Source organism: Notothenia rossii (assembly GCF_949606895.1).
Source record: "Notothenia rossii genome assembly, chromosome: 3".
Taxonomy (NCBI): Eukaryota; Metazoa; Chordata; class Actinopteri; order Perciformes; family Nototheniidae; genus Notothenia; species Notothenia rossii.
The window spans coordinates 36617340-36633317 of NC_136901.1; the positions used below are offsets into that span (position 1 = coordinate 36617340).

Here is a 15978-nt window from a genome sequence, read left to right on the forward strand (position 1 = left end):
TGCAGTGAGCAAAGTTGAATCCGAGATAAAGAGAGAGAGAGGGTGGATAAGAGTGGGACAGCAAGATCTGGGGAGGCGGACAAAGTTAATATGTTAAATAAAAGGTTAATCTTTAAAGGAATTCAAGATAACATATTGTGCTGTATTTCATCAGTAATTCTAAGAACTGTGGGTAGGAGTTAGTTAAAAAGTTACGCCTATCCGCAGACATGGACTTCACTCGGTGTACCCTTCCAATGGAATGGGAAGAACAATGGAGGAGAGAGAAAGATCGGAGGAAAAGAGCGATTGAAGATGGTGGCCAAGAAGGGATTGAACAGGACAACCGTGAGCTGCGGAGGATTGTGGCCTTCAATGACTCCAGAATTGGGCTCACGAGTGGGATGGGAAAGAAAGAGGGGTCCGAGGACAGGACGATTGGTACTTGTAAGGAAAGAATTGAGCAGAATATGCATGAGGACACATTCGGGCATGAAGGACTTGGGAATGTCCACACATACCGAAATGAAACCTATCCTAAAGAGATATTCATTGCCTTGAAAGAATTCCTGGATTCTTCTCTTCTGACTGACCTGACTCTGACCACTCATAATGGAAAAAGCTTTAACGTACACTCCCTCATCCTCGCTGCAATCAGTTCCTTTATCCAAGAGAGGCTGAGGAATGGAAATGAAGAACGAATACAGACTGACGACGACCAAAAGTGGTCAGTGTCTCTGTCTCCTGAGGTTGATCTTGTTGGGCTGAAGGCAGTTTTGGAGTTTGCCTACACTGGAGCCGTATTGTCCTTGAACAGAGAGAGCATGACCTCGATTGTGGCTGCAGCTCAAGCACTGGACATCCCTAGATTGCTGGAATTCTGCAGCAAAGAGGAGAGAATGAATGAAGGTAGAAGTCCTAAGAAGGAAGAGCGAAAGTACTCTGCCCTAGAACAGATGAAGATAACTCTTCAGTCCATTGAGAAGTTGTGGCTGGACATAGTCGGGTGTAACGTGATTTTAGATGTGGGCGGTGCTGTTTTCTATGGTGAGTAGACAATCATACCATTTCTTGGTAGGTGTCTTGTTAATGATTTCATTTACTAAACACTTCTTTTTTTTGTTTCCAGTCCACAGAGTTATCCTTGCAGCAAGCAGTGACTTTTTCCGTGGCATGTTCACCTGTGGTATGAGAGAATCACATCAAACCCGTATTTCCCTTCCCTTCATATCTGCGTCTGAGTTAGACGTTCTGATCAGATGCTCCTACAGTGGCACGCTTCCACTTAGCTGGGACTGTGTCTTCGAGATGACATGCACGGCCCGCCAGCTTCAATTCCAGCCTGCCCTCTCACTTTGCCTCAACTTCATGCGACAGGAAATGGAAGCAAGCTCCTGCCTTGACGTGGCCTCTTTTGCTGAAGCCTACGAGATGTCAGAGTTGCTCGTGGAATCCAATGACTTTGTACGGAGGAACTTCTGGGAGGTGTCACTCACTCCAAAGTTTCAGGACTTACCGGCAGAGAAGCTTCTAGATATCATCCACTGCGATGAACTGTGCGTGCCTTCAGAGTTGACTGTTTTTCGAGCTGTAATCTCATGGGTTGAAGCTGATCCTGAGGAGAGATTGGGCCAGGCTGGCCGACTGATGACCGGAGTACGGTTCCCCCTCATGACCTTTCGAGAGTTCAGAGAGGTCAGAGCCATTTATCTACGCATTGAGTGCTTTGGAAACAAGGAGGTGGAACTCTATGGTCCAGCACTCAAGGAATTTGGTTTTAGCCTTCCCGAAACCCAGGATCAGTGCCGGGTTCGGCATCCCAAAGACGCTCTGGTTGTGGTTGGTGGAGACCAGCTGAACCCAGATGGTTTTCAGCGCATACCAAACAAGGAACTTTGGTTTGCAAACTCCCTACGCAGTGGCCCAGAGTTGGTGAAGGCGATGGAGTGGAGGAGGCTGGGTGAGATGCCAGACAAGCCAAAGTTCAGGCATGGACTCGCAGCATTACTGGGAAGGTTGTATGTGATTGGAGGCTGTTACTACTACAACAAGGATGACATGATGAAATCTGCCTACAGGTAATTGCAAATATGCTTTTCCTAATTTCAATAAGATATTGTCACATAGTTGCACAAAACTGGTCTCACCTTTTTCTTTTCTACCTTCATCGCGCACATGCAAGTTATGACCCTGTGCAGGACAGCTGGAAGAGGCTAGCTGACATGCTAGAGTTTAGAAGCAACTTCTCAGTGGTGGTACAAGAGGGATGTCTTTATGCCTTTGGTGGAGATAAGGAGATCAATACCAACGTAGACAGCGTTGAAGTGTACAACCCAGACACTGACTCCTGGAGGTAAGATTAGTGACGTTTCTCTTAAAACAGACAATATCTGTAGAGTTTTGCTCAAAAGCGTTGGGTTCCTTTCCAAAGTGTCCTAAATCCTAAAGAGGATGTGGGTCAAAATATAAATACAAAGTTTGGCTTATTTGAAGTGAATATACTTTCAGATTTCTTGCTGTTCTGAGTTAGTATCTTCATGGTTTATTTCACTTGTTGTAGGTCGCTTTGTATAAAAGCAATATATCATGCTTGGGAATATGTCCCAATATTGACAAGTAGACATATACTGTTTAAAATTGGCCAGTGTTCATAATATTGATCAAATATCAATGATGAAAACTGTGACTTCACCTATATGTTGAATCTCTCTCTTTCTATACAAATGCAATACCAAATGTTGGCCAGCAGATGACACCATTTTGACTCTATCAAATACTAAATGTGTCAGTGCCTTGGAAACCTTTGTTACCTTCATCCCAAAAACCATTGAATGTTGACATTGAATAAATATGCCAGACATCTACTGTCTTTATTAAAGGAACAATGTGTAGTATTTAAGGGTATCTATTAGCGGATTAAGTATAGTTTTGTTATTACTATGTTTTCATTAGTGTCAAATCACCTTAAACCAGTGTTTCTCAAACTTTTTCATACCAAGGACCACTTAACCAATAAAAAAAAACTTGCGGACCACCAAACTCCACAAATATCCCAAATCACATCGTTTTTCTAGAACAGATTACAAATCGCCTGAAAATGGTACAAACAAGTGGCAACATGTGTGATGAAGGTGTTGCACTGGGCTATGTCATGTAATCGAAAGTGAAACGTAAGCTTGCTCTATTACGGAGATATTCCCGCGAGAGTGCGGAAAACTTAAATTTATTTATTTATTTAAAATGTGAAATTGTACCGATATACTCGTGGACCACTAGGGGGTGCTCACGGACCACCACACTTTGAGAAGCACTGCCTTAAACTAAGGATTGGTGTATGGACTATTATGAAGATAGATTTAACTCCACTTCCTCCTTGTTTTAATTTTCCCAGTTTTACGCAGCCCTTGGACCAGTCTCTGAGCGGCCATGCGGCCACTGTCCTAGATGGAAGAATCTTCATATCTGGAGGTTTCAACTGTAAGTACATGTGTCTGGTTTCCATGTTCCTGTACCACCCAGAGAGAGGAACCACCTACCTGGCAGACATGACCCATGATCGGGCCCAGCATTGCATGGAGCCACTGCGAGGCCATCTTTACGCCGCCGGTGGTGTGTGTAACCTGCCGACGTTTTACACTGACCAACAGGCCTGTGAGGTGTACGATCCTGTGGTTGATTCCTGGACTGCTTTCGCCTCTCTGCCTGTTCCTCATGTGGGCGCAGCCTCCGCTGTCCTGGAGGAGAAGATATATGTTCTTGGAGGACACTGCCAGGACGATTGCAGTGAGTCTGGACTGGTCCACAGGTTTGAACCGATCACACAGCGATGGGAGACGATGGGAAAACTGCCTGGGGCTGTTACTGACATACGGGCATGTCTGCTCCGATTGCCCCCGCACTTTAGGCTTTAGTAACTGAATGGTCAAGATTAACCTTTATTTGAAACCTCTTTGGTGTGATCTGTTCCCCAAATTGTATTTATTATTGTCAAATGTGCTTTGGCTAAAAAAAAAAACGGTTGTTTTGTCAGATATTTAGTTTAAATTATAGAAATCTAAGTCCAGAATGACTTAGATGTAAACAATAGAATTGTTTTGTCTCTTCATTTTCTTGAAAAATAAACTATAATTAAGAGTAGTATTATGTATACGATCCCAAATACTTGTTGCGATATATTAAATATCCCAAGAGTATAATTACCTATCAACAGTTTCTCACAATATGAAATTAATCTCTGCACTTAATTTAATGATAACTCATGGATATGAATAAGAGTTACTGACTACATTAGCAGAATTACAAAAATAGCTACTTGACACAACAGACGTTTTTAAATGTTCATTTTGTCTGATATAAATATACATGATCTTAATTTGACTTTTGTCTCGTGTTTTAGTGCAGAACCATGTGATTATTTTGTAAGTAAAAAAACAGCACAAAGTAAAAGGATGTCTATCAACAGAAAATAAACAATATAGTAATAGTTACTATTCATATTGACCTCAGTTCCACTGTTATTTTGTATTTTCTTCAGTTTAGCTTCAGTGCTCCAGGGCCTCCAATCGAGCTCCGAAAAGTTCCTTGGTTTTCGTGTTAAGGTGGGAACACAGCCTCAGTCTCCATCTCTGTCTATGAATTCCATCTCAGTTTGGGAATGCATCCTTTCAAGGTTTTTAAATGCACTTGAAAATGTGTCACACCTCCGTCCGTGTGCTAGTTACAAAGATGCGCCTTGGTGAGCATTTTCAGGGACAAAAGATTAACACACAAAAGTTAAGGTTCCTGTACAGTAGCTGGAGAAAAAGCAGTGAGCTCATGAGGCAGCTCCTTTTTATTTTAATAGGAGAGCTTATTGATGACAACAAGGGTTCAGCAAAAGCTTTTTTACATTGAGGGCATTTCCCTCGCCACTACAAACAAACAACCAGGAAATAAGTTAACAGGAAAAAAATTTAATTGTATTTCATGTTTTATTTTAAGCGTCATGGGTTTATCAATGAGGAACATGAGATGTAGAAAAACAATGGTTACATATGATGTTGGAAGGACGGGTGTAGAAAGAAATATTCTCCGGATACCTTTTGATCTGCAGAGACGTTATTAGCTCAAAGCAATCTCAAACTACGAAGGCTTCAAACATAGTGTCAAAATTAGACTATATAACAATTATATGAACTATAACTGTGTGAACATTCTCAATGCTAAAGCTCACCTATTATGCAAAATCCACTTCTTCATGTCTTTTATAAATAAACATGTGTCCCCTCTGTGTAAAGAGATTCTGAATTTCTTGTGATACAATTAGCCAATAACCAACCAATGTCAGGCCCGTACCCAGGATTTCGTAAATACCGAGGTCCAAAACATGCTAGGGGAGCTCGGGGACAAGCCCCCCCAAATTATTTTGTGCACACAAAAGCATTTTACTCTGGGCTCAGCAGGTGATAAATTAAAGAGGGGCTTCCACATGTGGCAGACAAAGTGTTGGTGCTGTCGGATTTGGAACCCCCACTATAACTTTGTCCAGGGTGGTCGTACTGCCACCAAAGTCAAACTGGTGTTTGCTGTTCACCTCTAGTTTATGCACACACAAGCATTTCACTCTGGGCTCAGCAGGTGAGAAACTAAAGAGGGGCTTCCACATGTGGCAGACCAGGTGTTGGTGCTGTCGGATTTGGAACCCCCACTATAACTTTGTCCAGGGTGGTCGTACTGCCACCAAAATCACCTCTAGTTTGTGCACACAAAAGCATTTTAGTCTGGGCTCAGTATATATCCATATATATATATATATATATTTGTGTATTATTCTTTGCGTTTCACAAGCATTAGCCTACATCATTATTTACACAACATGGAAATAACTTAATGTAAAGTATTTATTTCACCTTCCCTTATTATACATCCATGGGTACAAGTCCGTACTGCAGCTGTTTGTTGATACATTTATGTCGTCTTCTGCTGTTTGCTTTAATGTAGGCTACTTAGTTGTGCATTGCCCCCACCGCCAGTAAATGGAAGTACTACAAAGAACCCTGTTAATTATGTGCAGTTATTTCACAAGTTTTAGAATATGCACCTCGAAAAAAATTACCGAGGTCCGGACCTCGGTAACCTCAATGGTTGGTACGGCCATGACCAAGGTAACCCCCCCCCCCCTTATCACCTGAATCTCCTCCTAGAGCACCATTGTGTTCTTTTTAACCAAATATCTCTCCGAGGGGCTTGGGGAGTGGCTCCTTATTTTCATCTAAAGTAACAGTCAGAGAATCAGCACTTTTGAAACAGGGTTGAAACAGAGGGGATTATGGGATGCTCCAATGATCTGTTTGGTGTTTGGAGCCAAACACTTCAGAGATATGTTCTGTATATATCTGAGACCTTTAATATATTGATGAAAAACAGTATAATAGGAGACATTTAACTTTAATTTATTGACATTAATTCCTGTCAAATTTGACACATTTCCAACTGATATTTGAATGGCAACACATTCACTAAATCCTCCCAGTAGGCCTGTTGGGACACGACTGGAACTTGGGTCCCTGAGGGCCTCAACTCTGCTTACTCACTGAAATCCAAGAACCCTTGAACAAAGCAGTTATAAAAGCTGCTGGGGAAAAGCCACCCTCCAAAAACTGCTAGGTGAATATTCAAGATACTACAGATTTAAAACCGAGGAAATGGCGTTAAAGGTGGTGTGTCTTCTGACCCTGCTGGGTGTCTTGTTTGTGGAGCCAGGGTTTGGACAGAGAGGCGACATTGATATTATTGAGTGGCTGAAGGATAAAGTGGAATTTATCAAGAAATTGGAGGAAAAACTTAAAGAGGTAGAAGGACGGCAGAATGATTTTGACGCTCTGGAGACCAAGCTCAACGCGACTGTGGACGAGGTGACGAGACAGAAGGCTGAGATGGACAAACTGAAGAAAGAGAATGAAGGTACATGATTCATAAGGATACATTTGAACACCCATTGTTAGTAATGTATATGCTTTTGTCAAACATTCATTTTGTATTTCTTTATTTCTAGGCTTGCAAACAAGACTGAATGCCACAGAGGAGGACGTTGATAAGCTAAAGCAGAACAGTGCTAAAGGTGAGATGACCACACTCAGGTTCTATATTTAACACAATAAAATAGTCAGGTGACAATATCGTGATAAAGACAATTTCTTTGAATATGTTGATTTTCATTTTTATAAATATCCATTTCTTCATGTAATTGTCCACAGGTGGCCCTCAGATCGCATTCTCCGCCTCTTTGGCAAACTTTGGAGAGATTTACAAAGGACCCTGTACAGACAAGGCCCTGATTTTCAAAAGGGTCTTCTCAAACACTGGCAATGGTTATGACCCAAATACAGGTACTGTGAGCTCCTAAATTATGCGTAGATTATTTCAAGTAATTTTTTTGTCAGGGTTGTCCACTCACAACTGAGTATCATTTAAAAGAAGATTTGTACGACACATTAGCCCTTTGGTTGAAAGTCTTCTTCAAATCCACTATGTCCTAAGGCTGAAGGCTTCTGGTATTTCAAACAAGAACAAACAAAGAGAGGAATTTGCTCCTTCTGTAGTGTTTTCTTATTACTTATATTAACCTGTAATGTGAAATGGTTCACTCAAAGTTTAACAATCTCCCCCCTAAACCCACGAGGGCTTAAATGATGTCACCTACAGTATAAGGGACTTGAGTGTAACCGGCTAGATCTTGAGATACTATAAATAGGAATAGGATGGCACTTTGCAACATATCAAGTTACAATGGTGGCGCGATTACTGTAGGCAGGTTTTTTTGTTTTATATTTTTCATTTTCACTTCCAGAAAGTGGACAGAGTGGACAAATGCTAATGTGTTCCAAAAGCAATGTATTTTACTGCATGACAGTATATTTAAGCAAAAAATATAAATAGAGTGAATGAACTAGATGTGTATAGTAGGCCCTCCAGAAAAACGCGGGCTAAAATCCTTGATTATGCGATTAAACATGCAGGATTTTTATGTGATTTTATGCGGTGAAATTGCGGGAAGTTGCGAAATATGCGGAAAGTTGCAAAATATGTGGAAAGTTGCAAAATATGCAAAATATGCGGGGAAAAAGAATAACACATTTTTAAAATATTGGGCTGTCTTATTTATTCTCTCTCACACACAACCTGCCACTAACGTTAAACCCCTTTACTATTCAATTAAACACATTCAATGTTTATTTATTGTAAAAGCAATTGGGCTCTTTTAAGCTCTCACACACACACACACACCCCCCCCCCCCCCCCCAGACACACACACACACACTTCTCCGCCTCATTCTGTTTTCATTTACTCGTTCGTTATCTGACCAGCTTCAATCTTGTAGGCTACTCACTTTGTTTCTTGTAGCCCTCAAAAGGGTTTTGGAGGTTGAGGCCTCGGTGAACGCGAGTTGTTTGGCTTTCTTGTCCGCAGCAGCAGAAAGCCTTTTCAAATGTTTGAATGAATCAAAGTGGGTCGTCACCGTCGATTTTCTCTTATGCTCCAACCTTTATATATACAGTCTATGGCTCCAACACATAGTTGCACGGGGTGCAGAATAGTTTCCCCCCACTTTTTGCCCGGTCTTTAGTAGAAATGTTCGTCGGTAAATGAGATGGATTAGATTTTTTCATCTTGGTGTTTTCTCTATCGTGTGAGCTCCACACGTTCACTCTATACAGTGTTGTTTACATTCTGTGATGCGCGAGCTGATGACGTCACGTTAAGACGAGTTAACTTTTTTTTTTCTCAACTTTGTGTGGAAAAATGCAGCGAATATGCGGCCTTTTGATAAATATGCGGCCTTTTAAAAAATCTGCGCCATTTTGCTGATTATGCGGTCAATTCTGCGATCGCAGAATCGCTTTTTTCTGGAGGGTCTAGTATAGGCTTGGTTTTCTCAAATGTTAATGTTTGCTTTCACACAGGTTGAACACCAATTGGCCAGTCCTCCTTGTTGACCTTTTTTAGTTAGAAGCCTAGGGTTTCCTCTGGTAAAATAAGTCAAAGTCACAATGCTGTAAATTGTGGGTAATTGCCTCAGACTAAGTTTTCATAAATGTAAACACATGGAAAGTGTGCAAGGACTCAAAGTGTCTTCAAAAGGGCATTCAGGCACTTGATGATTCAATGTTCAATTAAATGTATTTAATGGCTCGTCCAATTAAGGTTCGCCTCCTGAATCCCCTCTGAAAAAATGTTATAGCAATAAACCTGAGTAACTGTGTTGCATCTTTGTTCTGTTTCAGGAATCTTCACAGCACCAGTGAATGGTCTCTACTTCTTTAGCTTCAGTACCTATGGCTACAATACACATATAATGGGGGCCATTTTAATGAAGAATGGCGTTAGTCAAATTTCAACCTATGATTACCCTTCAACTGACGGCTCGGACAGTAGCAGTAATGCTGTTGTTCTGCAGTTGGATGGTGGTGACAAGGTGTACATGGAACTGTGGGATAACGGCAGAGTGTTCGACAACATGAACGGACACACAACCTTCAGTGGATTTCTTGTCTTCCCTGCATAAAAGATAGTAAACAAAGCATTGTGTTGTACTTTTAAACTGAAGAGAGATGCTCTTGTAAAGCATAAAGCCTTTGCTGATGTGGCAAACAATGTTTGACTGAAAATAACACAAAAAAACACATGCATGTTTTTAACTTTCAAGTACATTTTATTGAAAATGTAAATAAACTTTCTTCAGAAGATTAAATGCCAATCCCACTTTTACATGGTCTCTTTTCCTGGCGACTGCACCCTCACTAACACATGAGCCATTTCATCACAGTACTTTTTGAACACTGTTCAGTTATTGAATATATAGCCCCAAGATGCTCTACATTACACATATATTGAACCTTTTGCATGCAACTTTGATTTCTGCAAAATTATATCAAGATATCAGGCTTTCGTGAGAAGAAACACTATGATCCCAATTCGTTTTTTCTAATTAAAGTTTTTCTTTAAAATCTCTTTATATTTAAGCGGTTTTACACCCACACTTACCACCTTAACCTCAGTCAATATCTCAAATTTTAACTCTTTGTTTGTTTGGAAAATGAACCCCCTCCTCATTCTTTGTGATGTTATTTTTGAAACTACAGTAACATTGGCCTTAAACCTCACAATATCTTACATACGGAAATGTGGTGGCAAACACAGCACAATTGCCCGTATGTCACTGTTCGGACCAGGCATCTTGCCCATGTTCTCCCATCTCTTTGTGGTGGGATCATAACAATGAACCAACTTAGTTTCACTGAAGTCCTCATGGCTGTATCCACCCAGCACATAAAACTTTCCCCCCAAAACTGCTCCTCCTGCGCTTACATGTGGCACCGAAAGAGATGTGAAGGCAGTCCAGGAGTCAGCCACTGGATTGTATACCTCACAAGATAGCAGGTCACCCATACCCATGTTATCTTCTGAAGTGATTCCACCCGCAACATAAAGAAGTTCGCCCAGGATCTCCATGCAGTGACGGGCTCGAGGTTTAGCCATGTTTGCCAAATAAGTGCTTCCTGTCTCTGGGTGGTACAGAAACATAGATGATAGATGTTGGGAGATGCTGCTCAGCCCTCCTGAGATAAATATCTTCCCTTGAAAAGCCTTTGCTACATGGCCAGCCAGAGGCAGATCCAAGGGCCATGTGAAGCTGAAAGAGAAGACATCTTTTAAATATCTGACAAGTCAAATGTGAAGTGTCAGGTTATAATTGCATGCTGCAAACCTTTTTCTAATTCTGATCCCTTCCTCAATGTTATTTCTCAACATAATTCAGTTCACTGTTGCAACTGCATTTCATTTTAAATTTAGGTAATGAGAGATTTTGAAAGCGCAATTTTTAGCAATATTGTACAGTTTCCCTAGTTGATAGATAGTTTTTAGATAATTAAGCAACATTATACCCTCCTTCATATATTATCTTTGTTTTAAATCAACATTCCTTCGCGCGTACCTCCAAGAGTTCTCAGTGGGGCAGTATCGTTCCACACTCTCCATATATTCAGGGTCACAATGTCCGCCAATGGCATATATCATTCCATCCAGAACCACCACAGAGAAAGAGCCTCTGTCTTTCTGCATTTCAGTCAGGCTCTCCCAGCTGTTTTGAAGAGGGTCATACCTACAGACATGGTCAAATGAGACAAATCTAAGTATACAGTCATTAAATCATGTGTTCAAACTCTAACTTTGTCCTCACTCACCTCAAAACAGAGTTCAGGTTGTCGCTGATGCCGTAATAATGCTTGCCTCCCAACACGTATAGTTGTCCTTTGAGGACTGCCACCTCATGAGAGAACCTCTCTTGCTCTGGCATCTCTGCCAACTTTTTCCAGTCTATGGCCTTTTTCCGCCCTGTATAGATCCTTAGCGCATTCAAACCCCAGAGTTCTCTGCTGATGCTGCGTCCCCTCAGGTCTTCAGAGATCTGATCGCCTCCAATCAAAACCAGAGTCTCTTTCGGTTGATAGATCCGGCAATGACTCTCTTTGGAGCGGAAATCATCAAGAATTGCCTCATAGACCCCTGACAGGTTGTGATCGGACCACATGGTCAGATATTTGAACTCTTTGAATTCCTCGACTGTCATCAGGGGAAAGTTGACGGTTTTCATTAGTCTTTTAGCAAACGGCAACCTTGTTTTGGGCTTTGCCTCGATCCATGCTACCACTGCTTTGAATACAGCGAGCTCAGATGAAACACAGAGGGACGGACTCTTCAGGTACTTTAGGAGCTTTTTGGCTGACAAGTCGTTGAGCTTTGAGACGCATGTAACCTTTTGGAAATTCAGCAGGACGAAATCATCCGCGACTTCAATAAGCTGCGGCATCTCGTAGGCCTCTGCAAAAGATGCCACATCCAGGCAGGAATGAGGATTTATTTCTTGACGCAGAAAGTTAAGACACAAGGAGAGGGCCGGTTGGTATTGGAGCTGGAGAGCAGTGCAGGTGATCTCGAAGACACATGTCCAGCTGAGGGGGAGAGTCCCGCTGTAAGAGCAGTCAATCAGCACCTCCAGCTCTGAAGCCAAAAGGAAAGGAAGGGTCACGCTGGGCTGAAAGGTCTCGATCATCCCAGAGGTGAACATGCCACGGAAGAAGTCAGTGCACACAGCCAGGATGACTCTGTGGACTGAAGGATGGGCAATAATAAGTACATTAAATGTAATGCCAGCTAACATGAACAGGACTCTAAAGGGTTGGTATATATATAGTAGGAAAGACATTTAATCTAAGACATTGTAAAAGTCAATTATTGTTCTCTACTCACCATGAAAAGATCCTCCAGGAGCTTCCAGAATGACATCACAGCCTACTCTCTCCATGCACAGCCGTTTGATGGACTGAAGGCTGATTTTCATTTGTTCTGCCGCCGACATTTTGACTTCTTTTTTCTGCCCTTCAGTTTTTGTTGACTTTTCCTCTACCTCTTTGCAGAGATCCAGAACCCTAGGGGCACCCAATGATTGAGCCGCCATCTTTATCTGGTCCCAAGTGCTCATGTTCAAACACGAAATGTGTCCAGTGTAGGCAAACTCCACCACTGCTTTCAATCCAACGGGATCCACCTCTGGACCCAGAGACATTGACCACCTTTGGACTCCAACACTTGGTTCTTTGCTCTCATCAACTCTATGAACATGTCTTTGAATAAGGCACTCTCGGATGTAGGAGCAAACAGCAGCCAGGACAGGGGAATGTATGTTGAAAGTCTTTCCATCCCCTGTGCTCAAAATAAGGTCAGTGAGAAGGGAAGAGTTCCTGAACTCTGTCAAGGTGCGGAAAAGGTTTGTTGGATGATCACCTTTGCAGTAAATCTTCACCACATCTTCGTAATTAGCATCTGCTTCGTTTTCCATCCAATGTTCTGCATCCTCATCAACAGCAGACCCTTGCTTATCCTTCTGAAGCTTTTCCTGATCAACTTTGAATCTAGTTTCCTCCTCAGCTGTCAACTTCTTAGCTTTCTCTTCCTTGTCAAAGTTACAACATTCATTTTCTTCATTGACTGTCGTGTGTGCTCTGCTTGAACTTTCTTGGTTTTGTTCAATGTTGCCACCCTCAATTATTCTCACATGTTCTCTGCTTTGCTCCTGTTGCTCCTCTTCCCCATCATTTTTCTCATCGACAAGCGCTACTTCCCTCAATTGCCGGTCTTCCTCATCATCCGCCTCATATTTTCCTTTTCCCTCTGCGTCCTTTGCCTCCCCATAAAACTCTTCTTTCTGCTCTTCCTCAATTTCTTCTGCCATACTGTACTTAAAACATGTACAACTGTCGAATGGAATAGATTGCACTTCACTTACTTTTTGCACGATTTATGAGGGAAAAAACGCACAAAGAAAATCATGTTTATGTCCAGTAGTAATCCACTCTTTTGATGCTGGTGTTGCTGCTGAAAGTCTTTTACCTTTAAGCTTAGCCGTCTGCAGACATCAGCTGTTTGTTTGTTACTGTCCTGCCTCTCCCTCCTCCTTTATGTGGTGCATGTTTGAGTGGCATGTGTACCTCATGACTCCTACAAGCTGTCATGTACACAATACTATCTCATAAGAAATCCAAAGTCGAGACTTTTTAGGGATTTAACTACTTTTTTTTTTTTATCCCCTACAATTGTTTTCTCAATTTGTATTTTTTTTATTTGTCACTTATCCCCCACAGTTTATGTACATGCCATGCAATTCATACTGCTTTCATTATTATGTATGTGGTGAGAGGTTTTTACGTTTATCCTGTAAAGATTTGTCCCAAGCAAGTTTTATAAAATGAATGATCTAGACCTAGAGGCATCTGGATTGGTGCCCGTCCGAACCAAAACACCTTAAGAGGACATTGGCTCCTTAGGTCTGGGCCATATGACTCTGAGATCATTATTAAATGCCTCAAGGCTTACCAGTGGGATCACATTGCTCCTCCACGTCCAAAGACAATGGAATCTGGGACAAGGCTCAAGAGATGTGAGGGAATTGAGGAGGCCGAAACAAAACAAGGACACATACATGTCGCCTTTTATTACCGACAGAGAAACAGCTGGTTCAAACTGTCACCTTGACTTGATATATAGTGGTGCATGTCAGAAGTATAGTGGCTGGCAATAAACCTATGATCCCTCCTTGTGGATTGTTTGAATGCCATCGTGTTGTGTTAGCCATTCATAACTGCTTCTTTGTCAAGTCCTTCTTAATAACCTCTGCCTGGTTTCAAACTCTGTTGCAGGAAAAAATCTCATTATTTAATTTGATCATTTTCAAACACTATAGTACATTAGTAAGCTAATGTTTGGCTGTGTTGGCTTATTTCTTGTTGGAAGGTAGGGTTTGTTTTGTTGATCCCTAACAATCAGAAATATCGGGCCCAATGTGAGTGTGACAGCTCTTGTAGTGTTTGCTAGGATCAGTTACACCGACAATGTTCACATTTATCAAGGAATCATGTTGGCTCGAGAGTTGTTATTTCATCTGAGACTAACCTCGTCCATGCTTGACACCATTTTCTTGTGTTGCTGTTTTTCATGAATGTATGTCCCCATTCTTAATTCCACTTCTCGCGGTCATTACTGTCATTCAAATTACATTTCAGAGGTCTGCAAACAGCCTACACTAAAAGACAAATTCATTTCCCCCTGGTCAAATATCTTGAACCTTGGGCCTCTACTTGCTCTGAAATAACACTAGTTCAATTCGATCAACACAGTGAGTTTCTATTGAGGAAGCTTTGAAGTTGAAGCACTGAGTGGGCGAGTTGGAAATGAAACAGGTGGGCAACACCTCGCTGTAAAACACACTCCTACCTGAGGACACAAGGACTCTGCTCCTTTCACAGTTGTTGACATGTGAGGCACTGCACACAAACACACAAACACACACACAAACACACACACACACACACACACTTACTGTGCAGACACACAGGGAAGTTTAACCATCAGACGAGTGAACCCATGCAAAAATGGAAGTTAAATGCATTCAAATAAATTGAGAATATTGTGACCCTTTGAGACATTCTGAAGTCAAACATGTAAGTGCTGTAAAGCCCCAAATATACATATATATATATAGGCCCCAAAAGCCTAGTGGGGTTTAGAGGATAGCGGATTTCATTCATAGTAAAGGAAACATGTTTGTTCACCACCATGTCCACATTCTGAGTTTGAAACCCAGCAGATGTTGCATCACCACATTCATATTATTATCACCCACAGTGAGTGCTTTGCTCTGGACAGCAGCTCACACAATTTACTTATGAAAAGTCTGTTTTCTCAGCAGTCCTGATTGTTACCATGGCGACCCACGCAGTGAGAGGCGGAGTGAAGAGCGTCCCCCCCCTCCCCCCCGGCCCTTTCGTCAAGAGCAGCAAACCCTGCTGGGACAAGAGGCCGAGCTACATTCTTATATTCTTCTTCTTCTTCTTCTTCTTCTTCTTCTTCTTCTTCCTATTCTTAGCCGCAGAAGTGATGATGCATTGTCTTCACTAATCAAAGCCTTTTTTCTCCCATTTTAAACTCTGTAGGATCACTTATATTAAAAAACAACAACTTTGAGTTATATTTCGACATATTACGGAGGACATCTTTACATATGCTATGCTAGCTTAGTTTAGGATAATGACCGAGATCCTAACCTTTGGTCTGACCTCGGGTATTTCTACTAGCATCTCTAAATCTTACCAATTAAAGGCCTTTACACAATTGGGCCATGTTTTGTGTGGTTGTTTTATTCAGATGTCAGAGTATTTATCAATCTGTTGTTTTTTTTAACTGAATCCTTCTTCACCTAACACGAATGTTGTGCGGACGTCATTTTCTATTGGAATGAGCTCGATTTTTCTTATAAAATCTGTAAAGACAAATTGTAGCTCAAAACTACTACCCTGCTGTTTCACACTGCTGTTATATACACACAGGAAGCTCTTTTTGTCAAAATACAATTTAGTTTTATTGAATTTCTATGGCTCAAAGAGCACAGAGGCGATCACACA

The 15978-nt window shown here is 41.5% G+C and overlaps 3 protein-coding genes across 4 annotated transcripts; 2 read left to right on the top strand and 1 right to left on the bottom strand.

Annotated features, from left to right (window-relative positions):
- The first annotated feature begins 4 nt into the window (after window positions 1-4).
- On the top strand, window positions 5-5254 carry LOC307031033 (kelch-like protein 33). 2 transcript variants are annotated; one of them, XM_079667759.1, is made up of 4 exons: window positions 8-1026; window positions 1109-2057; window positions 2162-2332; window positions 3371-5254. In XM_079667759.1, the coding sequence occupies exons 1-4, from the start codon at window positions 210-212 to the stop codon at window positions 3888-3890; spliced, it is 2457 nt and encodes an 818-aa protein (XP_079523885.1). In that variant the 5' UTR covers window positions 8-209; the 3' UTR covers window positions 3891-5254. The 2 variants fall into 2 exon arrangements, with proteins under 2 accessions (XP_079523886.1, XP_079523885.1); XM_079667760.1 differs by lacking the exon at window positions 2162-2332 and having other exon boundaries at window positions 5-1026.
- Window positions 5255-5870: 616 nt separating this feature from the next.
- LOC307031302 (cerebellin-1-like) lies at window positions 5871-9543 on the top strand. The gene is made up of 4 exons (XM_079668267.1): window positions 5871-6921; window positions 7013-7078; window positions 7215-7346; window positions 9244-9543. The coding sequence occupies exons 1-4, from the start codon at window positions 6663-6665 to the stop codon at window positions 9522-9524; spliced, it is 738 nt and encodes a 245-aa protein (XP_079524393.1). The 5' UTR covers window positions 5871-6662; the 3' UTR covers window positions 9525-9543.
- Window positions 9544-10122: 579 nt separating this feature from the next.
- On the bottom strand, window positions 10123-13422 carry LOC307031301 (kelch-like protein 33). The gene is made up of 4 exons (XM_079668266.1): window positions 12272-13422; window positions 11206-12133; window positions 10956-11123; window positions 10123-10652 (listed from the first exon to the last, which is right to left on the bottom strand). Exons 1-4 carry the CDS (start codon window positions 13251-13253, stop codon window positions 10130-10132), a joined length of 2601 nt encoding a protein of 866 aa, XP_079524392.1. The 5' UTR covers window positions 13254-13422; the 3' UTR covers window positions 10123-10129.
- Between the last annotated feature and the right edge of the window lie 2556 nt (window positions 13423-15978).

Bases quoted from the DNA above. Each gene is read 5' to 3' on its own strand.
- LOC307031033 (XM_079667759.1), top strand. From the start codon at position 210: ATGGACTTCACTCGGTGTACCCTTCCAATGGAATGGGAAGAACAATGG. The intron at 2,058-2,161 runs GTAATTGCAAAT...CGCACATGCAAG, and splicing joins ATGATGAAATCTGCCTACAG to TTATGACCCTGTGCAGGACA. The intron at 2,333-3,370 runs GTAAGATTAGTG...TAATTTTCCCAG, and splicing joins CCAGACACTGACTCCTGGAG to TTTTACGCAGCCCTTGGACC.
- LOC307031302 (XM_079668267.1), top strand. From the start codon at position 6,663: ATGGCGTTAAAGGTGGTGTGTCTTCTGACCCTGCTGGGTGTCTTGTTT. The intron at 7,079-7,214 runs GTGAGATGACCA...AATTGTCCACAG, and splicing joins AAAGCAGAACAGTGCTAAAG to GTGGCCCTCAGATCGCATTC. The intron at 7,347-9,243 runs GTACTGTGAGCT...GTTCTGTTTCAG, and splicing joins TGGTTATGACCCAAATACAG to GAATCTTCACAGCACCAGTG.
- LOC307031301 (XM_079668266.1), bottom strand. From the start codon at position 13,253: ATGGCAGAAGAAATTGAGGAAGAGCAGAAAGAAGAGTTTTATGGGGAG. The intron at 12,134-12,271 runs GTGAGTAGAGAA...CCCATCCTTCAG, and splicing joins TCCTGGAGGATCTTTTCATG to TCCACAGAGTCATCCTGGCT. The intron at 11,124-11,205 runs GTGAGTGAGGAC...CCATGTCTGTAG, and splicing joins AACCTGAACTCTGTTTTGAG to GTATGACCCTCTTCAAAACA.